We start from the raw sequence: 22,659 nt of genomic DNA on the forward strand, positions 1-22,659 counted from the left end.
AGAAGCGGAGTCCAGGCTGCGTGGGGGGAGGAAAAAGTTCCTGATTAATCAGCTACTTTGTGAAACCCCCCTTCTCTCACCTGCTGGCTGGACTTTTGGGGTGTAAGCTTAAAAGCAGCTGGGTAATTGCTTCTTCGTACTTCTGGCAGAATGAAGGAAGCGCTTTGCTTTAAGCAGAATGCTGCTGCGTCTTCCGGCAGTTTCGGAGGGCGAGCAGGTGAAGGAATGGAGACAGAGAGATTTATGAAAACTAGAATAATATAACTAGTATTCCTCGTCCTCTAATCCTAACTCAGCTGTAATTTCAGACAAGCCAGACCTGCCCTTTTCTGCACATAATGTGTCGAGGGCCCCTGGAACTCGCTGCCACCAGATGGTGGGGGTGGCTGGCTTCCTTCGATTTAGAAGAGCAGACGATGGGAAAAGCTCAGTGGGGCCAGGTCCATTCGTTGCCTGTGTCCACATTATCGGATTGAAACCTGGCTGTCGCTGGAAAGAAGGCGCTGGGCTGCAGAGCAGGCAGGCAGGGCTGGGCGTTCTCCTGGGGCTGCTAAACAAGGGTGTAAAGGATTTGGCCCACCAACCTGCCTGGCCCGGGATGGGCCTCTGTTGAACTGGTTTCAAAGGGGGGTCCCTTTGTGGTTTGGTGAGGAGGGGGCCCCTTTTGCCGCCTGTCCGTGAAGGGTGTGCGTGTTTTGACAGAGACTTTGCTTTTGAATTTGTGCTTCTTGAGGCTGGCCTTTTAAGGGGCAGGGTGCCCTTGGGCAAAGCTGGCTCTGCTGCTGGTAACCTGCCCACCGCTAATCGGGCGTTAAGGCTGGAGGGGGCCTTGCGCCACTGCGTGTATCAGGCTCCTTCATGTCTCTCCTGCCAGGGATGGTGCAGGAGATGGGGACGTTCCCCAGAGGTGCAGGGGGGATGCCTTCGGGCATATCCCCACAGGCCGCGGCCTTCTCCTGGGGGGCCGCAAACAGGTTTTGCGGTGGAAGGTTCCCTCTTTGTAAGAAGGGATCCAAGCTAGTGCCATAAAGGAGGAGTAAGGCATTTATTGATGAAATCTCAGGACGTAGCCTCTTTTTGGAGATGGAAGGCATACATTGGCCCTGTGGCTGAGGAGTGTGGGCATTGTAGTCCAGCCCATTTGGAAGACACTGGGGGGGGGGGTGCCTGTCTGAAATGATGGGATGGCCAGCAGAAAGTACAGACCGGAAATTTATATTCTCTCTCTGCCTGAAAAAGAATGTTTGAAGCAGCTGATACTAAAATACCAGTAAGAGAGGACCAGTGTAATTAAAGCATTAGCTCAAATAAAAACACTTTAAAGTGCTCTTGGCAACAAGAATGAAAATCCCTGCATTGGCGTTTTAGGAAATAGGGGGACACTTAGCAGAAGTTTCAACAAACATCATCGCCTGCCTTGAGAACACAGGGAAGCTCCTCGGAAGCTTTTGATGTTTGTAAAGCAGCTGATTACAGTGGCTCGGTTATCTCAGGTCTGTGGTCTGGCAACTTTGGGGAGTGGGGGGCTTGAGGGAAAAGGGGCTTCTGGATATTGGCTCATCCCAGAGTGAAACGGGCAGGCGTGTGGCCTCTGCAGGTGCTCTGCCTTCAGAGGTGGGACCGGAGAGTGCCCTGCCGGGTGCGGGTAGCTGGACCGTCGCTGGATGTGGCCACCTCCTGCATCTGCTGCCCGTCCCCTCCCCAAGACCACGGGTGGGTGGGGACTGAGAGGCTTGTGGCCGTTTTTCTAGCTCAGTAATGAGCACGACAAGCTGGAGTCTGCAGTCCGGAGATATAATTAGTCGGCAGCTACTCTTGTGTGCCCTTGATTTAGCTTCCTTGAGCCAAACAAGACAGGCTGTTACACCCAATTAGAGGTAACATCCTGGCTGGGCCGCAGCGGCTGCGATAAGAGAGCAGCTTCTCTGGTCCAGCAGGAGAAACAGCAGAGGTCTTTTGGGGGGAAGACAGGTGAAAGGGTGGCGTCTCCTTCACTCCAAACCGGAGCAGGGGGTGAGCTGAAAACCCACCGGGGGTGCCTCGAGGATGAAGGCCACCAGGGACGGTCACTTGACGTCAGCACCCACTGCCTTTGCCCTCAGGGTGTCCTAACAGCCAGGAAACACGCTGAGACAAGGAACGGGTCTCTAATGTTTATTGCTAGTACTTAACAGGAATCCTAACAAACTGAAGAAGCGTGGGAAAACCCAGACATATAAACCCCAAAGGTTAAGGCGGTCCCGATCTGTGTCTCTTTGAATGGCTGACCAATTCCTCAGTGCTACGCATGCGCTTGACAGTCTGGATGGGAGCCCCCTGCTTGCCATCCTTACTCATGACAAGGGTCTGGCGTCTGGCCAACCTCTCGCGGCTGCTGGCCGTCCGTCTCCACGTCTGGGGGTCTCTCGTCCTGCCAGCTGGAGGGAAAGGCACCCGCAAAGGAGGTATCTCTCCCTCCAGCCCCCTTTCCCATTATCTGCTCCTTGGTGTCCAACAGCATTTAGTTCCAATGTTAGCCCGGTGAGAAACGGTCTCTGTTCTTTCCGGAGAAATTTGGGCTGCTCAAGGCCTGCACATGGGCACACGCGCGTGTCCATATCTGCCCTTCCAGTGTGTATTCTCTTCTGCGCAGGGAAACATAAATAAGATGGTGTTACATCTTTCTCCTCCTACCTCTCCAAGAAGCCCTCAGAAGCACTAAAGGCCCTTCCTTGAGATGCTCCGGTGCTGGTCTGGTTCTGAATAAGGCCAAAAGGGGGTTCGAGGGGCCGGGAGAGGCTAGCTTGAAGTTCTCAGCGGAGCCTCAGGGCACGGACCTCCGTGGCTTGACCTCTTGGCTGGATTAACTCCTCATCTCGTGGCTGCGGCTGTGTCTCCCAACCCAACAACCTGCTTCTTCTGAGTTGGCTGGCTCTGGATGCGTGTCTGGGGGGCCCTCTGCCACCAACAAGGGGAATCGTTCTGATGTGAAAAAGGCAGGCCTTCTCAGAGCCTGGGTGTACCCAGCACCGCAGGGGGGCGTCGGAAAAGCTAGATTGTGCCCCCAAATTCAGATCACTTCTCCTTGTGGGTGGGAAGTCTTAGGCCTGAGCAGGTGGGCAGTCCCTTCTGGGCCACGAAGGTGGCTGTGGAAAGGGTGGGTCTGGCTGGTAGGGGATGCTCCAGCTCCGGGGTCAAACAGTGCATTTCTGGCCCAGCAGCTGGGCATCTCCTGCGCCGCAAGCCATGGGGGTCTTTGGCTGGCTTCTCGGGGAGGAAGGCCTTGCTGGGTCAGCTGGCACGTTTCCTTGACATTCGCGGGGCTGGGCTTGCTTGGCTCCGCAGTGGTGTCTGTCCCCCCTTCCTTCCCAGCCCCCAGCGAAGAGCCCCTGAGCCCTGTGTGGGAGCCAGGAGGGGCGGGCAGAGGGTCTCTCAAGATGTTTGGACACCTGGGCAGAGTCAAGCCTCAGTCTCCCCAGCTGCCCCCTCTTCTCTGGAGCGACCCCCAGTTTCAGCCACAGAACTGAGGGAGTGGGCTTGCTAGGGCGCCCCTTGCTGCTACTCCCCCTGAGTTGCATGAAGAAGTGGCAGCGGGGGCTGGCGCTGGACAGAGAAACCATACGGAGGAGGAAGGGCAGAGGCCTGCAACCGGCTGCGCGTTGCTTCGCCCCTTCTGCTGCACGATGGAAGCGGAGGCCGGCATCCTGTTTGGGGGTGACTTGTCCCTTTTTGGCACTCCTCTGGGTGGTTCTGCCTTGCCACCGTGCCACCCTCTTCCTCTTCTCAGTGAGGTTCGCAAACAGAAAATGCTGTTGGAAGAGCACCCACTCTGCCTGTAATCTTTCCTGCTGGAGGGATCTGTTTCACTGGTGCACACACGTGAGTGAATGTGTGTTGCACATGCAGAAGGGCGGGCCCTCACACACACGGCTCCCCTCCCCCCTCCCCCTGCCCGCCTCCCCAGCTGTTCCTGGGTTATTAATGTGCAGAGCCGATCCCTGTTCCCATTGTAATCATTAAAACTATTAGAAGGGAAATGTTCGCTCGGAGCTAATGTCAGCCTCTCTCTCTGTTCTGCTTTGCAAATGCTCACAATTAATGCCAATCAGAACCCGGGATGAAGCCAACTTGAAATCACGTCTGTTTGATCTCATTTGTCAGCTGTTGCTGGTCCGTGTTGTACATTTTCATACAATTGCTATAAACATAGAAGGGAAGAAGGGATGGTGGCAAGTGGGGGGGCGGCTCTGCATTCCTCCTCTCTCTCCCCGCCCTGACACCATTTTTCCCATCGCAGCATTGTTCTGTGAACCCGTTTTCATCATTTTGCGTTTCTCTGCCTGTCGTCTGGCTCTTGCCCGAGGAAAGTGGCCTTTGTAGAACTAACACCCGGCATTTGACAGAGGCCTCGTTTTCTCATCCGATGGCGAGGTGAGATTGGCTGCGGCTGAGGCGGAGAAATGGTCCTCCTCTGCCCCTTTCCTCCTGAATTTCGGCAGGGCTGGGCTCGGAGTCCCTTTGTGGGAAGGGGCTGGCGGCCTGTGGGAAAAGGGAGTGACCGGAATTGCCCTGCTTTGGGGGGTGGAAGTGCCACCCACGAGCCCAGGGAGACGGGCCAGGGCACTAGCCTGCTCCAGCCTGGGCTCTGTGTGGTACGTTGAGCCTCCACTCACTTTTAGGGATGGTTTGCTAAACCTTGGTTTCTGGAATAAACCGCAGTTGGCTGGCTTCAGGCCGTACCCATGGCTCCAGTCAAATAAAACCAGCGTAGAGACCCGGGTTCCAAGCGACCTGAGTCCAACCTTTGCCCGGCGCGTCCGTATCCGTCCAGAATTGCCTTCTGCAAGTTCCTTTCCTGGAGCGCCTGTTTTATGTTGCTGCTGTGTACAGAAAGTGAGGGCGAGATTCTTCCTCCTGGACCGCACCGCTTCAGCGGCCTGCCTTCCCCACTTCCAAGGCTGGAAAAGCTGCAGGAAGGGCTCCTTCCGTTGTTTTTTTTTTTTTTTTGAGGGGGGGAGTCTGCCAGTCTTCCTCCGTTTTTCCTTCCCACCCGCTCTGCCGAGAGGGAAGGGCCAGCAAGGGCAGCTGAATTGCAGAGAAGCCTTTGGACCACGAACGCCCCACCCAGCCGTAACCCCATGAGCCCCGGAAGGAGGGTGTGTGTGCTGGGCAGTCCAGGGTCAGCGAGCTTCCAGGCCTCCCTCCTTCCCGGGGTCTGGAGTGCCCCCTCTGTCACTTGGTCCCTTTCTTCAGATAATGGTGGCGCCTCTGAAGAGTCGTCCTGGGTTTGCCCCCCCCCCCCGCCGCCTTGCCCAGCCATGCCCTTCCCCGCCTGTCCTGGGAAGGAAAGGCTGCTGAAGCCTCTTGCTTGATGCTCTGGGGGTGGTGTGAGGAAGAGGGGCTGATCCAAGCACCCAGGCAGCAGGTCCGGAAATGGGCACTCTGGTCCAGTGGCACCTTGGGAGAATTGCTCTGGGGGCAGAGGTTGGGTGAGAGGGGCTGCTGTGTGGGTGGGGGAACCAGCTGAGGAATGGTGGGGGTGCTCAGTCATGTGGGGAGGAGACCCCTGTCCATCTTGAGCCTTGCTAGCCAGAAGCTCCTGGTGGCTCACTGGGGCCCTCTGGATGTTCCTGGGCACCTGGAGCAGGCTGGGAAGAGACATCCCTGCAGCTGCTTCTCCAGTGTGGTGACTCGGTTGCAGAAATGTGGATCCTTTGGCTAGAGATTAGATTATTGTCAGACTTTTTTCTTAATTGAGAGAAATCAACAAGGCCTCTGGAAATGACAGTGTCCAGCTAGGGGGTTTCTGTTCTCCTTCCAGTTGTAATTTTCCATCAGACCTTGTCTCACTCGCTTGCCAGTCAGCACAGATCGGTGTGACTTTCCCCAACCAACTTGCTTTCGGGAGGGCGGGGTGACGTTTTCCTCTCGGCATCCCCCCGGGACACCTACAGGAGAAGGTTTCTTCCCCCACCTGTGCTCTGCTAAAGGCAAACAGATAAACCGTCCCCATCCCAGGGCAAGTCTGTGCTTAGATCGCTGCGGAAAAGCAAATTCCAAGACTTGGGCAAGCAAAAGGCAAAGACAGGCTGGAAGCCTTGGATGCTGACTGGCTGGCCTGCTGTAACCTCACAGAAAGATGGGTAGAAGGAAGGGTGATCCGGTGGCAGGGCGGATGAAGGGAGGGAGGCCTTGCAGGGCAGTTCAGAGCAAATTGGGAGCATTGGGGTTGGCAGAGTCTTGCCTTCTCTTTGCTTGACCTTCCGAAGTGGGCTTCAAGGGCATCTTGACTTGGCAGAGAGAGGAAAGCCCTTGGCACACGCTCTGAGCGTGCCCCCTTTGGGGCAACCTGTTTCTCACCTGCAAAAGGCATTGTATAGTAGGACCTTCTACTCACACGCAGAGGGCTTTTACGTACTGAGTACCCTTCGTGATGCCCCCTCCTAGCAGCTTAAAGAGGAGGCCGAGTTGGGTGCTCCTTCCTGCTGATTACACCCCCCCCAAAGGAAAACAAAGTAGTATTTCTCTTCCTCCTTCCCTTTCTTGCTGTTTTGACCCCTTGCCTCCCTTTGCAGATCTGGGCTGTGGAGCACTGCCTTCTGGCCAGGGGAGGGGTCTGTGACTCCCCCCCCCCTGGAATCTCCAGCACTTTCTTTCTCCTGGGTGGACGCTCAAGATCTTGGCTGGGTCAGAGCGAGATGCTTTGGGCAGCAGGAGAGATCGAGCCTGGCCGTGCCCAGGGCCACAGGCTGGCCCTTGGCTTTGTCCAGAAGGCCAGACCCCAAAAGTGGCAAAGTGTTTTCATGGCCCCCAGAGAAAGAAGATCCTCTTCTGCACCGGGGAGGCTGTGTGCCAGATGATCTCCCTCCCAAATTATTTGCCTCTGCTCTGTTTAATTCCCCACCATCAACCCGTCGTCGTACATCTGTTCTTCCTCCTAGTCCCTCATCTGAAACAAGGTGTCTGGGTTTCTCACTTTTGCTTGCACGAGAGAAAAAGGACCGATGTAGGGCTGTGACCAGGGTGTCTTTGCACGCCTTACTCTCCGCACAGGCATATTGCTGCTGAATTCCTTATTTCAGCTACAAGAAGAACAAAACTCTTGTTTCGGGGAGAGATTATAACAAGAAAGTGGGGGGGGGATCCATAAATTGTAAAGCGAACAAAATAATGGCACAATGGGGCACTTACAGTATTCATAATTCTAGCTTGCTTGTTACACTGCAGTAAAGATAAGAAATTAGCCCATGCTGTAGAAGCTGATAATTTCCTTATTTATTTACTTTCAATATTTGCGGACCCTCCTTCAAGCAGAAAATTGTCCAGGAGCCAGTTTGCCACCATTTGGAAAATGCAAATGAGCCGTAATTAGGAAGCTGGTTTCTTCCTTTGCTATGAAAACCTGTGTTCAGGTGGAGGGGAGCAGGAGCGCCGGAGAGGACGGGGGTGGGGTGGGGGCAGGCCTAAAATTAAGGGACCCTTATTGGAAATGCAGCACAAACACTGTGATGCTGAAAGAGAAGACACAGCATGTGCCCAAACACCACAACTTTGGCGAGAGGTTTCTTTGGGAGAGGGGGAGAGACGGGGGGGGGGGCAGAGTGAACTACAGGGGCCTAGATCTGTGATGGAGCGTGGGCTGGGCCTCTGGGCCAGACCCCACCCCTCCATGGAGCCTGGAATGGTCCCTGGGGGTCCCTCCCTTGCTGCCAGTCTGACTGGGTCTGGGCAGATTCCTAGGAGCCGTTAGGAGTCTGGCACTGCCAAGTGTGGCCAGGAGGAGGAGGCGAGGAGCTGGGGGGGGCATGCCTTCAGGGAAACCAGGACCCAGGCACCAAAGGGGGGGGGCAGGTGGCAAAGATTTGGGGGCTGGTGCAGAGGGAGGCTGCAGCATCTCGGGCTGCAACAGAAGTTCGTGCAAGCTTTTAACAAGGGTTTAAACTTGGCAGACTCCTGCCCCCCTTTCCATGTCCAGGCCAGCTCCTGGCTCCCTCCCTTCCGTGGCCCCCCTTTTAATCAGCAGCCCATGTGGCACGAAGCTGGCTGGGCTCTTGCTGATCCCACGAGGGGTGAGTGGAAATTACCTTGACTCTTACATGCTAATATAATCTGGAGCTGCATCTTCTGGGCTGCAGCTAAAATTGCTTTTTAGATTAACATTTAATTATTAACCGGATGCGCTCCCACTTCCTCTCACGCTTGTTCCCCAGCAGGCTCAGGGCTTGCTCGTGGGGGGGTGGGGGCCGGGAAGGGGCTCCCCCCTCCAGAACGTATTAGCCGGGTTTCGTGGAGACATTTGCCAGCGAGCAGGGAAGAGGTCACGCCGCCTCCCCCGCACAGCCCGCCTGCCTTATTAGACGCCTTTGGCAAGGTGCTGCTGAACTTCCCGTTTGGGGTTTTATTTATTTCCCATAATTTACAGAAAGGTGACCTTTCTCCAGATTAACTCATTCCACCACCCAAACTGTCAGCTTTGCTAATTGAGTTGCGGCCCTTTTGGGTTTTCAAGGTTAAGCATAAATTACTCTGAGTAGCAACTCGCAGGAAGGGAGGGGACGGTGCACGTGATCTGATCAGGGCGTTGAGAGTGGAACGGGGCACTTTGGGGCATGGGCAGAGTGTGCCAGTGTCTTGGCTCCCCAAGCTGTAGACGGAGGGGAACTGGCTTTGTGTAGTTTTGCATCCTTCAGACCCGTGATGAGCCGAGAGGGGATACTTCCAAGCTTGGTGTGTAGTTTGCTGGATCAGGCCCACCGTTGCACTGGAAAAGCGCCTGTGCACCAGGGTTGTGGTGTCAGCAGAGAACAGGAATCCACCCCCATCCAAGAACACAGGCCATTTTACAGCCCACCAAATGTACGGCTCTGTTGAGCAATCCGGCTTGAGGCTGGCGAGTATCAACCCCCCTCCGCCTGGCACGAGCAGTGTTTGGGTGGCGTGTCGTGCCTTCAGCTGTCCTCTCTGCAACGCTACCATGGTGTTCATAATAACCCTGCGAGGTGGCATGAGGGTGTTCCCAGGTCACCCAGGAATGTGTATGGCGGTCAGGGGATTTGAAGCTGGTCTTCCTGTGCCCCCCTTGATGCCAGCCTTCCAGAGTTTATTCTGTACCGCAAAAGGCGGTGGGCGTCCAGGGTCGTCAGATCACACAACCAGGTCCGCAGTACAACCTGGCCCTAATCGAGAAGAAGCCAAATGGCCGTGTGGCGCAGTGCTTTGAAAAGCCACCCCAAACAACCTCTCAGATGCCATCCATGGATAGATGGTGACATTTATCATCGTTTAAAAGCTCTCTTTTTAGTAACTTCCAAGAGAGCAAATAAAGGCAGGGTGGATTATAACGCCAGCGGTGCCCTGTCCAGCAAAGCCGTTGACTGTGCTGCAGGTGGGCCCTGATGGGAGTTGTGGTCCCAGCCCCTCTGCAAGCCATCATGTCGGGTGAGTCGCTGCAGTGGTGGCCCAGATGTTGGAGCGACTCTGGCTTAAAACCCTTTGCCGCCAGGCCCCCCTTCGCTTCCCCCCTCCCAGCAAGGCTACCCTGCCCTTTATCTCGTGGCAGGACCTTCGCTGAGCCGGCCTCGTGCGGGAGATAAGGCCTTGCTTATCGTGCCAAGAGGCTGTCATTGGCGTGCTAGGACAGGTGATGGGAGGGTTATTAAAGTCGCAGAGACCTTGGGCTTATAAATAGCTCTGATTTTCACAACAGGCTTTCAAAATTAGCAGGCGTTAGAGGAAAGCCTGTGAAATGGGTGCTTATCCGAAAGGCTGGGACCGTTAGAACGACTTTTAGAACGACTTCGAGAAGGGAGCTATTTTTAAAGGCGGTGCAGTGGCGCGCAGGGTACATCTTATGTCCCGCACGTGGGTGTTGGGAGGAAGGAGGCGAGACCGTCCGGGCAGGGCCCGATCAAGCAGGAGTGAGCATCTTCTCTCCCTGGACGGGAATGAAGGGCTGCGCCCGGATATGTTCGCCCTTTTGAGGGAGAGGGCGAGGTGTCGCTAGCTCTCCTCGGCGGTGGATGGAGTTGGCAGATGGGAAAAACTGCTGAGCCCGGCCGCACTCCATGCGGACCCCGCTGCCCATAAAATCCAGGACGGCTGGGAATTAATGCAAGTGCTGAGGGAGCTAAGCAAGCTAAGACGTCTTTGCTGAGCCCTCGCATTAGTGAGCCTCCATGACATCACCGCAGATTGGCCAACAAGCTGGGGAGATTTGCAAGCAGGTTCCAAGGGGTTGTTACTCTGGCATTTGGAGAAAGATGCCAAGTATGCCAGGATTTGGGTTCACTTCGGGATGTCACTGTTTCCAAGAGGGAAAAATTCCCAAACTGAAAGCGTCTTAGCATATTTTGGGCTCTTTGCAATTCTGAGTGCCTCCTCATTCCCGAAGGCTTGCGGGTTCCCAGTGCTGGGCAGATCCTCCTGCTACCCGGCCTGGGCAGGACTCTCCTCCCAGAGTTGGAAGGTCCCTGCAGTTGAAATCCCCTGAACAGCTTCTCTGGGGAGAAGGGGCCTGCGGATCTGCCCATGGGATTACCATCTGGTGCCAGGCAGGAGAAGCCAGGGCTATACGCTGTGGCTGGAGGCCCAGACAGCCAGTCCCTGCTGGCCGGTCACCAAAAGTTAAGAGACTTAGGACGGGCAGAGCCTCCGCACCAGATCAGAGCCACCGGCTCCTGCCACACACACCTGGAGCTCCCAGGAGGCCCTCGGGCACGTGGGAGAAGGCTGGCCTCCCCGCTGCAGTCAGCATCCCCCCATCGGGCAGGCCATGATGCACAAATGCACAAATCAGTGCAGAAAGTGCCAGGTCCCCTTAATTCAACCTTATGAGGCCTTGCCCTGCCCGTTTTTTTACACTGGAGACCCTCCTCGTGCAAAGGTGCTCTCTTGCCCTGCTGGTGGGTGGGGGCTGGGAGCCGGCCCCAGCACCGCGAGAGGGGACTTGGCCTCTTCTCTGTGGGCACCTCTTGTGGCCAACCGGTTGGGGGCCTGTCCTCTGCTTGGCCTGCGGCCCCTCTCCTCCTGGCCCAGGGGCAGCTGCTCCCAGCCCAGAGTCAAGGGTGGGATCCTGAACGGCGCTGGACCTGACCCCCGAGGGCCCGCCTGCTCCTGCGGCTCCCTGGCTCCGGACCGATCCCGCTTGACTCTTTCGATGTTACTGGAGGTGAAGCAGCGCCCGGCCCCTCCCCGCAAGCTGCATGAAGGAGGGATCCGTAATCAAGGCCGCTTCGCCCGCGTCGCCTGCCTTCTCTTAAAGACAGTAATAGGCGAAAATTGGCTGCGAGATGGAATGAAAGTCCCTTTCAGGGTGAAAATCGCTGCTTTCAAGGTAGCTCTGTGGAAGGTGAAATAGCTGGTGATGATGAAAGGTGGCTGTGTCTCCAGCTTGGGTTTTCGGTTTTTTTCTCCTTTTTAGAGAAAGAGGCTGGTACGGAGGGGGGGGAACCTAGATTGAGATAATTATGCGGTAACGAACTCTTGTTGTGAAATTAGCATCTTAAGAAAGATGGTGAAAAGGGCTTTTATTCCTGAAAGCTTCATTAGTACCAGGAACAGGAGTCTTGGCAACTCCAGGCGCATGTTCGGCGTGAGGAGCGGATGTTTTCGGTTTCTCCGGGCGCCCGCCTCTGTCCCCCGGCTGGATCTGGCTGAGATCAGCGCTCTTTGCCAACGGGCTGAACTGCCTTTCGCCCCGGCCGTGGTGTGCCCGCTCTGGGATCCAGATGGCACACACACACACACACACACCAGCGTGCAAGGGGGTCAGTCCTCCCACTTCAGGACAACTGTCTGTGACTTCATTTGGGAATCAGAACAGGCTGAATGAAGCCCCACTCTTTTTGTTTTTCAATGCATTGTTGATCGAGTGGGTTCCATTTGGCTCATGCTCCAATTATGCTCTCGTTTTACGCGCCATTTCTTTTCATTTCTCCCAGTAACTTTCAGAGAGTTAAATCTGCTTTTGCTCACCCCACTGTCCTGGTGCCTTGGTGCGTAGATCCAATTGCTCACGCCCTGTGGTGCTCCTGCAGGTATAGAGTTCAGGAACAGTCGTATGAATGCTGCGTGGTTGCAATCTTGAAACAGTATTTCTGGTTGTAAAGAGTGAGACTTGATTGAAAAATGAATACATTTTGAGATGAGAAAAGGACATAAGACAGAATCTTGGAATAAAGCAAACAGTCTGCCCGATGGAGGCCTAAATCTATGAAGACTGCTTACAGGTAGTCCTCACTTAACAGCCATTTGTTTAGTGACAGTTCAGACTTACCGCAGCACTGAAAAAAAAGACTTATGACTGGTCCTCACATTTATGACTGTCACAGTACGCTTGGCAAGCAGTCTGCATTTATGACTGTCACAGTGTCCTGTGGTCATGTGATCACCAGTTTTGACCTTCCTGGCTGGCTTCCGGCAAGCAAAATAAGTGGGGGACTGTGTGATTCGCTTAACAACCATGTGGTTCACTTAACACCCGCAGTGGTTCGCTTAACGATCACCACAAAAAAGATAATACAATTGGGTCGGATTCACTTAATGACTGTTTCACTTAGCAACCAAAATTCTGGTCCCAATTGTGGTCGTTAAGCGAGGACTGCCTGTATTCTCACCCATCTCAACAGAACATCTAGCTTCTGTTATGCACTGCGTGAAGGAAGGAATTGCAAACCTGACTTTTTGAGCTGAGCCTTGGGGAAGATTCGCCGCTGGGCAGAGGGCATTGGGTAAAGCCAAAGGGAGCTGCGCCGTCTTTTGGTGGGCAGGGGATGCTCTGAATCCAGCGGGGGTCTGGCTGCGTTGGGAAGGTGAGGTCCGGCGCAGAAGCTGTAGCTGGCAGGGCAAGTGTGGACTTGTGGGCCCGCTGATGAGGGAGATTCTTTCCTTGGCTTTCCTGCCGGGAGTTCTTTGATATTGAGATGTGCTCCACTTCCCCTGCCTGAGCTGTCTGCTGAGGTGGGTGGGCTCAGGGCGGCTCTTCATCTTTTGGGGAGGGGGCTGAAGCGAGGAGGAGGGTCTCACGGCGGTTCTTTGGCAAGCTGGATTTCCTTGGCTGCCCGGCTGTCCTCCAGGCGTCGCTTCTCATTAGCAGCCCAGAAGCGTTTGCTGGGGGTCAGTCCTCTGAGGTCCCCAGGCGCAGGGGAAGCCTTCCGGGGGCGGGGGAGAGAAAGCATCCCAGGAGCCCCCGCCCCAAGCCTGGGACTGCTCCCACGGGAAGGGAGGGGAGGGGAGGGGCTGGCCGGCTGGCCGTGGAATGGGCCTGGACCGATCCATCGAGGGGGTGGGTGGGAAGCCTCCCCTGGAACTCCCCCAGTGGGGGAGGGGTGCATCTTTAAAAGGAGAGGGGAAAGATTAGGGGGCTGGCTTTGGGAACGGGATCTTGGGACCCCCTTTATAGCAGTGACCATGAAAGGGGACCTCGGGCTGGTTCGCTTCTGCGGAAGCCCCAAACTGTCGGCCAGTCGATCCCTTCCACACAATCTTTGGAAAATGAGTGTTTTTAAGGAGGGAAGCTCCGTCCTGTTACCGCCCACCCTCTTTCGTCTGTTTGGGCCCTCACGCCTGGAGGTGGCCATGCTCTGCGGCCCTCGTTCTTTGGGCCGTTGCCCCTTGGACTTGTCCCTGCAAGGGGTTGGGGGACGGGGGTCCTGTTTCCCCTCAGCAGGTCAGGGGGGACAAAGTCTCCCTCCGTTGGGGTGGGGTGGGGCACAGGGAGCAGGTTGCCTGCAGAGGTGGCTGGGGGGGCAACAATTGTAAGACTGCAGGGGGTCTGCATACCCATCTTTGCACACCGTCGATTCATGAAGTGCCCCTTCCAGATGCCACAGATCTGGGTTCCTGAGCAGTTTGGGTTGGGGCTGAGAAAAGCAGACATGGAAGCAATTTTTAAATCTCTAGGCCCGCACAGCCTCCTTCTTCCCTGGCAACTTGTAATGCGGGAGGATGGGTCTCTTGCCCCCCCCCCCATTTCCAGCTGATGGACTGATCCTCTTCTCTGCGTTCCTTGCAGGGCGTTCTGGGGTGATGCCGCCAGAGACGTTTCACCCTCCCTTCCGCCATGTTGGCCTGCCTGCAGAGGACCCAGAACCCGCCAAGGCAGCATCTGGGGTGTCCGAATAAGGCCCTGGAGCCGCGCAAGGGTGAGTCGCTCTGGGCTGGGGGCTGCCACCAGGAGGGCAGGCATGGCTGGTCCCTGGGGAGGTCCTCCGGCTGTTTGCAGCAGAGGCAGCCCCACCTCCTCCCGGAGTGGGGTCCCTGGAGAGGAGGGGGCGCTTGGCTCCCCCGTTGCAGCTTGGCATTGCCAGGGGGTGCCTGTCAAGTGGCCAGAGGTGAGGGTTGCCTGTACGGGTTGGCTGGTGTTGGCTGGATTTGCGCACCTGAGCCAAACCCGACTCTGCCCGAAGTTTGATTGCAACGGGGACTCCTCCTGGGGGCATCCAGTGGAAGCCCCAGTGACTTCACACATGTCATGACATCATTGTACAGATGACAGACATTTGCATGGGGGCATTCTGATGCAAATTACGTTGCCCTCTCCCTCCCACCCCAGGGGCACCCCTCAGTCCCCAGGGGCTTGGGGGGAGTTTAAATTGGGTTTCCTTTATGATACTGCTGTACCATACCCCTTTTCTTGTCACGGGAAGCATCAAAACAAGGACAAGCTGCTTTTTAAGAAGCAAATGTAAGTCATGGTGTTTAAAAGGAGAAAAGGTTTTGCAAATCGGAGAAAGAGAAGGGGGGCCAAACGTCCAGCAGTTGAGGGGGACGGCTGGCATTTGGGGAGACACGGAAGTGGAGGGCAGAGGACCCAGGCAGCGGAAGCTGGTTCTCTGTCTGCTTTCCTCTTCAGGACCCTCTGGGCTTTGTTAACGAAAGGAGGCACGTCTTCGCCTAAGAGCAGGGGAAGCAGATGGGAAGTGGGGCAGGAGGATTCAGGGTGGGGGGGCGGACAAGCAGGGGCAAGTGAAGGGCACCCTTGAGAGCTGTTGTGGAAGGGCCTGGAGCCCTGCTGGGCTCTGCCCCGTCACCTGTTTCCACAGAATAGCACGGCAAGTCTTCCTTCCTGCCTTCCTGCCTTCCTTCCATTCCTGCTCAAGCCCCATAACGGCCTTCTGCAGCTGGAGACAGGAGGCCTTTTGTAGAAGCCGTAAATGAGTTACCTTAAAATAGGTCCTCAAAGGTCACCCGGCAAAGCACCTGTTCTGCGTGGTCTTTGTCTCTAAATCCAAAGCTATGATTAAATGTATATTTAATGAGCCTGGTTTAGGCGGGCAGCGCTGACCTCCTTGGCTGCAAAGGCGCATTAAGATTCTCAAGTGATTATTGTGTGTTTTAAACAGGAGGGTTTTTTATTGTTAATATTATTATTCCCCTTTAGGCCACACGTGTCACATCTGCAAGGACGTGGCCTGGGCTCGGCTGCAGTGGCTGCTGTGGTTTGGCCTGTGGAGCCCTTTTTCTTACTTCCCTGGCTTAGCCCCTCTGCAGTTTAAGGAGGGGCTGAAGGATTGGGGGGAGCAGAAAAAGTGGGAGATGCAGGTTGGCCTGGTTTCGTTCCTCAACACCTGCGCTGTCGGTCTTTTGAAAATGGCCTTCCACCGGTCATTCGCTTCCAGGCCCTGCCCTGGTCCTGATCCTCGGCCGAACCAGCCTTCTTTCTGGAGATGCAGGAATGTCCTTCCTGACATGCTGGAGTTACTGCGGAAATGCACCAATTTCTCCATCCCAAGGGGGTTAGGCTTTACTGGTTGTCCTTCTGCCTGCTTTCTCAGCAGCAGCAGCAGGCTTGATGCAGGAGAGAAGATTCGTGAACTGAATGCACGCAGCTTATGTGGCGTGCAGGACTTTGATTTTGCTTGGCGTCAGTTTTAACTGAGCTGGGCACAAACAGTTTGCCGGTGCCTCTCCCAGCCTGGGCCACTTTTACAGCTGCTTGGTGAGAGGGAAATCAAATCTCTCGCCCTCCCCGGTCTCTCTGCTACCCCTCCTCCAAATTAAGTGTTAGGTAACCCCCACCCTGGGCATCTGCTTGCAGAGGCAGTTTTTCCTCTGAGCTGTTTGCTCCCCCCAGGGCCGGGTTGATGGGCCTCGGAGGAGGGGCTGTGCCAAGTGGCACAAGGGCGGCCTGGCCTGTCGCGGGGCAGGTCGGGGGAGACAGGAGGTCCCTTGCCTTAGACTGGGGGTGTTGGGGAGGCTGGAAAGGGGGGGGCAGCTGGGCTGTTTTTGTCCTGTCCTTCCAGATTGCTCGCTCAGTAATCAGAAAAGATAGCGCTTCTTAAAACTAGACATGATTTAGAAGCGCCTCTGATTACTTAATTTGCTCCCGAGTATCTCGGTAATTATCTTTATGGGCCTTATTTCATGTCCTCTGGCTTCGTTTCCGTCAGCATTAAATAAGTCGGCCGCCCAGCATGGCCTGCCGTGGCTGCAAAATCCTATTACCCGGCCCGTGCCGTTGATTAATTTCTGTATTAATTTTGCATCAAAGGTGTGCCTGCTAATATTTGCCCTCCTGCCAGTGCTGGGGCCATAGCAAAGACTGACGCTTCTCCCAGCCCCCCTTTTCTCTCCAGACTTTTCGAGACCCCTCCCCTCTCTTTCTGGCGCACTTGCCTTTGCCCAGAGCATCCAGGTTGGCTTGGCTACTTAGCAGTTGGCGCAGCAAACCTGTGCCCCAGGGCAGCTTATCCCACTGCACAAGGATGGTGGGAGGGTGCAGGGAGGGGAGGAGGGGAGGAGGAAGGCCAGGCAGGAGCTGCGTCTTCTGAGCCCTTTCAGGACCCTTTTTCCGAGTCAGGCCCATTTTGGGCACAGCACCCTTCATGGGCTGCTCTGCCAGAGGCTGAAATGCAGCAGCTCATGTCGAGAGGTCTGTGGCCCCCGATACCCAGGGAAACCTTCAGTGTTTTGAGCCTTGAGACTGTGCAAAAATAAAAGAGGGTCCAAGGGTGAGCATCAGGTCCGGTTACTGTAGGGTGACCCAGAGCACACTTCCAGTGCATCGATGCTCTGTGCATGCCGGTTGGCCTTGGCATTCTGCCCAAGGCATGCCCACTGAGCATTTAGATCTAGGAGAAACTGAGCTGCCTGTGGACCCTGAAAACCTTGGGGCACAGCACAGAGGCCTCCCAGAAGTGGCAACCAAATCGTTGGCTGTTCATGAAACAAGAGAGATGTTAAATATGTCCCTGGAAAGTTGTCCCACTCACTACCTTGAAATTAAAATAGAATGCAAATTCTGTCCAGTCAGATTTGGTTTTTCTTCTGGGAGTGCGACCCCACTGTGGCTCTCAAAGACCAAGTAAAGTGGTCCTGGGGAAGGGGGGGTTGCATAATCCTCCCTTAATTGAATTAGTGAATATGGACAAGCCTCTTCACCAAAGCACAACCAGTTTCTTTGTGATGCAAACAAAGCACAATCTGTCCCATTGTGGTGCAAACACGGCCCTGTTTCTTCCACTGGTCACAGCGCAAACTAAGCATTTTCTTTTTAGTGGCTCAGAGAAGCATCCCTCACTCTCAGCCCCAGCAAAACGGGGAGGAGGCCAGCCTCAGCGAATCAAATTCAGAAGTGCCTGCATGTATTAGAACTCTGTATTGCGTGAGCTCACAGGCTGCTGCAGGGGGTCTCCTCACCTGTTTGGGGCTTCTTGGGGGGTGGGGTGCGGTGTGCACCAGCTGAGAGAGAAGCGGTGGAGACTCTGGCCTTGGGCAAAGCATCCTGTCCACTGTGTCCCTGTTTCTAGCAAAAATTGGCATAGGTTGTAAGAGCAAAATGTCCCCTCCTGGAAATTCCCAGCCATGGGCATCCCAGGGAAGGTGGGCTGCCCTTGGGTCTGAGGTGCCAGGCATTTTGTGGCCAGCCGGCCGCCCACCATATGCAGTTACTGTTTCAATAAACAGGAGTGTTTCCAGGCTGTTCGGGAAAGTAGCTTTAGCCGAGGAGCTGGGGACAGGCTGCAGCATCCTTCTGCCACGGACCCCACGCCTCTTTGCTCACTTTCTGCCTGTGCTCTCAGGAGTAATGTGCAACCTTCGCTCTAACTTGGGTGGGAGGGGGATTAGTCATGAAAAGTTGTTGCCAAGGCTGTTCTGGATTTGTTTAAGGCAGCGTTTCTCAACCTTGGCAATTTTAAGATGCGTGGACTTCAACTCTCTCCTGGCTGGGGAATTCTGGGAGTTGAACTCCACTCTGGGATTTGAACTCCACACATCTTCAAGCTGCCAAGGTTGAGCAACACTGCTTTAAAGGGATCTTGTATATGTGGGGGTGATCAACACTCTTGCTTGTTTTCTTTTCAAAATATGGAAGGAAATGCAAAAAACAGAGCTCTCTAGATGAGCTGACTTAAAGTCCCTAGCAAGGATCGGAAGATCATCTGTCTGCCCCCGTGTAGAAAATAGGGGTTCTGGTTAGCCTTCGGCAGCCTGGTGCCCTCCAGATCCGGTTTTCAGATTCCCTAGCCACCATGCTGATCTTTGGGCCAGGCTAGATAATTGGCTGTCTAACGGCTAGCCAGGTTTAGGCTCAGCTGCCAAGAAAGGAAATGACAACGTGCACATTTTTCAAAAGTCAAGGGCCGTCTCAGTTGCCCACTCCAAATTTTTCAGTGGAGATGTGAGGGGTTGCCCCTTGAAGCTTCTGTGTGCAAACCAAAGTGTGAGCTCTGGAGTGTCAGAGAGAGAAAAAGGGGAGAAGGCTGGGATCCGAGTCCAAAACTGCCCCCTTGACGCAGTTTGCAGGATGAGGGCAGGCACCCTCGTGCGCCTTGAGCATAGCCCAGCATTGTGGCAGAGAGAGCCACAGGTTTTGCAGAGACCTCAAAGCACCTTAAGCCGAAACAATGCCGCATGCCAGAATTTCAACATCGGAAAGGGCTGCTCCGTCCCAGTTGGAAGGGGTCCTTTGTAAGGCAGGAAGCAGAGAGAGGCATGTTTGTTTGAATCCCAGCAAATCTGGAACTTGCTTTTATTTATGAGTAAACACAACTCATGCTGCATGTCACTTTGGCTGCTATTAAGCAGAAAAGCAGCTAGTAGATCAAATAAATGAATAGTAGTAATAAATATTAGCAGGGGAGAAAGGGAGCGGGTTGGGAGTTGGCCTTGGCTGCGAAGCTCCTTGTCGATAAAAAGGCCGTGGGCATCCTGGGGAAGGGGGCTGCCCTTGGGTCTGAGATGCCAGGCATTTCATGGCTGGCCGGCTGGCCGCCCACCTGCGTCCTCCCCATGCATCCAGTGCCCCTCTGCAGCCTGGCACCCGCCCCGCCCTGCAGTCACTCCTCCAGATGGAGGCGGCTGCTCAGGAGCAAAAGGACCTTCCAGAGGCTGTTCCAGCATTCAGGGGAGCCCCACTTTTGAGCAGGACAACATTCACATGGAAGGGGAAGGCGCGAGATCCCAAACGTCGGGCCTCCTCTCTGTCTTTCCAGCATGTAGCTGGCTGGAAGGTCGCTTTTCCCTCATCCCTTGCACTCTCCGAAGCTGTTTTGCACATCCCAGTTGCTGGGATTTTGCTGGCATTTCCCACCAGAGTTGATTGGACAAAACTGATGGATTGGAAATAAAAAAATGACTCTGTCCAAATAGATTTCCTCTTGAGTTTTATTGGATGCTGGGAAAACACCTTTTTTGACAGGGAGGGGAGTTAAGGCATCTTTATCAATTGCTCTTCTTCCCCCCGCCCCAATTAGGATTTTATTTTATTTCTTCCCCACCCAAGCTTTTTGCAAAGAGGGAATCTGTGCTAGAAACCAGAGTTGCTCCTGAGGTGTTTAGCTCCCCCTCTAAATGTGCAGAGCTTTGGTGGACAGCCAGGACCACAACAGGGCCGGAGTCCACACAGTGTCCCTTTCAGGAAGAAGGGTGAGTGCTGGGCCACGGGGGGCTTCGCACAAATGCTCTGTGGGTTGTTTCCTCCTGAAATGCATTTGGGCAGTTCTCCTTCACATCTTGAGGGAGGGGGGTCCAGGTGTGAGGGAGGAGCCCCTTGGACCTTGTGCCCTTCCAGTCTGCAAAATATCGGAGCTGCGTGGAACACCTTTACATCAGCTTCACTCCGGCTCTTTCAGTAGCCGATTTTGCCTCACACCCACACACACACAGTTTTTCCCCTGGACTGTCCCCACTAGGTGGGTTTGCCGTAGGTGCCCCCCTTTGGCGGCTGAACTGTGCCAACATCTATCTCTTCTCTTGCCAGACTTTTTATAAACTCTGCATTAAATTCCAAGCGGCTGACAGCCACGTGTCTGGGCCAGGGTGATTCATCAGAGTGAAACCGTTCCCAAGGCCCTTCTAGGAATCATTTAAGTATCTTGGGTAGAAATGCAAGCTTGCTTTTCTCAGGCAGTGTAGCAGGGCACGACTTTGGCAGGAGCTTGGCTTGATATTCACCGAGTATTGAAAAATACGTTAATTGCTTCTGGAATTCAGGAGCAAAGATCCATATTTAACAGCTTCTCAGTGGACGTTCCTATGATTTCAGCACAGTTTTGCTCAAAGTTGGGGCAACTTTCCGTTGGATCAAATATGACTTTGATTTCCACTTGACATGGGAACAAGAGATGGTTGCGCCTCCCAGAGAGAGATTTGCAAGGTGGGTTCATAGAGTTCTTGCCAGGAAGGTGTTAACTTAAGCAGAGGTCTGGGGGGGGGGCATGTCCCTGCCTTCCTTTGCCACCCCTGGAAACAGGAAGTTGGGCTGGGCAGCTTGACCTCCAGCATTCATCCTTCATGGCACAGGAGAGATTCACTGGGCTTGATCCCGTTCCCTTTGATCTGACCAATCTCTGAGTTTGTGATCTGCAAAGAATTGCACCTCTAGCTAAGGAAGCTTAGTCACCACAGGGGCAGACCTTATGTTCCCACGCTTGGCCTACTTTCCTGAGCCACCTCAGAGTCTTCGCCCTGCAAAGGGTGATGCAGGGGAACCGAGTTGCAAGAGGAGGGGGCGGGGGGCAGATCGCCACATTTATTGGCCCTCTTCTTGTGTTTGGGTGCAAAAAGGAAATTTACCCTGAAAATAAATGGTGCAAGGACTGGCAGAAATATTCTCTGTTTTGGCCTTTGGTTCCTGGCCCAATCGTCCGGCAAGGGAGAGGAAATGGAGCTTGTTAAAAAGAAAAAGGACTTAGAATTTTTATGGGGCTGTTTAACTGGGCACCTGACCTCTGTTGTGTTTCTGTTTTATATGCCCATATTCTCAGATGTAAAATGTTTTATGACCTCTTACTCTCTATCCTCTCCTGCTTTCCTCCCCCTCCCCTTGACCATGGCAATTCCCTAAAGTGGGGGAGGGGGGCTTGTTTGGACTTAAAATGAATGGTGGTCTCCCAGGTCATCAATTGTGTGGGGATTTACTAGTGGGGGCATTGGGGAGGTCAGTTGCCATTGGACTGATGTCCTCCCACTGTGTCCTTCTGTTTGACCTTGGCTTGTCCAGTGCTTTGCTGAAAAGAGCTGGGGGGTATATGCAGAATGAGGCCAGGAGGAGTTCTGATGAGGGGGGCATCCCCAGTAGAGTTGGGACTTGAAGCCCCTTTTTCCCCCTGATGGGGGCCACTGACCACAGGCCCCGGTCAGGAAAGGCTCTTCTTTGTGATTTTTGGGGTCTGCAGTGATATGCGCTGCCCTGCTGTTGTGAAATGGTCTGTGGGAATGACCTTGGGAGACAGGAGGACGAGCTGCAGACTAGACAACGGCCTGAGCTCACAGCAGGAATGGGGGCCTGGCAAACATCTCAGAAGGGACCCTCCCTAGTGTCTTGGGCTGTCAAGGCGGGGGGGGGAGATGTTCTTTTGGACTTGCAAGGTTCTGTCAAACCTTACAATAAAGATAGAGCTGGTAGTCCTGGGTGTGCGTCCCGTCTGGACTACTGTGCAGGGCCGACATGTTGCCTGCCTGGGTGCAATTCTCAGCGTCTGTGGACCTCTCAGTGCACTTTCCTCTTTGTTCCGTGTAGACCCAAAGACCCACCTTAAACCGATTCAGATTACCAGTGAGGTCAGTTCCGTGTTTCTGAGAAAGGCCGCAGCTGTCCAGCTTTCAGGCAGGGATCTGCCCTGGCTTTCCCAGGGAGGGTTGAACCCAGGCTCTTTGGCAAGCAGGGCTGAACATTGTGCTCTGTCCTTCCTGGCCCAGCTGCTTTGAAGGAACCCTGTGTCGTTTAGACGCTTGCATCTCTCTCTGACATGGCAATCCCCCACCCATGAAAAAACAAAGCCACAGAATTTTAGAGTTGCTTATCTTGTGAGCTCATCTCCTTTGGGGAGCAGGGAACAGCTGGATGCAGGGTGTGTTCCTCTGGTTTGAACTAACCATGTTGGGTGGTGACTGGGCAGAAACCCGCCCCTCAGTTTCTCGCACAGGTGGGGCCATTTGAGTTCCCTGCGTGGCAGGTGAGAGAGAGCGATGGCTGGGAGGACGGGGGTGGGTGGGTTTGCCAAGAGAAATCTGAAGAAGGGCTTCCCTGGTTTTGCATTGGGAAAAAATAATCCGAGGGTCCAAGGGGTGCTCTGCTCTGGGCTATGGGGAGACTGACTCTCTTGGTTAGTATAGGATTTGGGGGAGGAAATATTACTGCTTTTGACCTGATCCAGCCTTGCAAGATGATGGACTTTCTCCTGAATTAAACCTGTATTTCTTCCTCCCACCATCTCCTCTTCGGTTTCTGAGCCACCC

The 22,659-nt window shown here is 54.5% G+C and overlaps 1 protein-coding gene across 1 annotated transcript in view; it reads left to right on the top strand.

Annotated features, from left to right (window-relative positions):
* Nucleotides 1–22,659, top strand: part of FAM222A (family with sequence similarity 222 member A) — a 37,969-nt gene that overhangs the window by 7,263 nt on the left and 8,047 nt on the right. The window contains exon 2 of the mRNA XM_063315502.1: nt 13,991–14,120. Coding sequence (XP_063171572.1) covers nt 14,039–14,120 — 82 coding nt within the window. The 5' untranslated portion in view covers nt 13,991–14,038. The remainder of the gene's footprint in view (nt 1–13,990; nt 14,121–22,659) is intronic.

The sequence above is a fragment of the Candoia aspera genome, chromosome 15 (genome assembly GCF_035149785.1).
Source record: "Candoia aspera isolate rCanAsp1 chromosome 15, rCanAsp1.hap2, whole genome shotgun sequence".
Taxonomy (NCBI): domain Eukaryota; kingdom Metazoa; phylum Chordata; class Lepidosauria; order Squamata; family Boidae; genus Candoia; species Candoia aspera.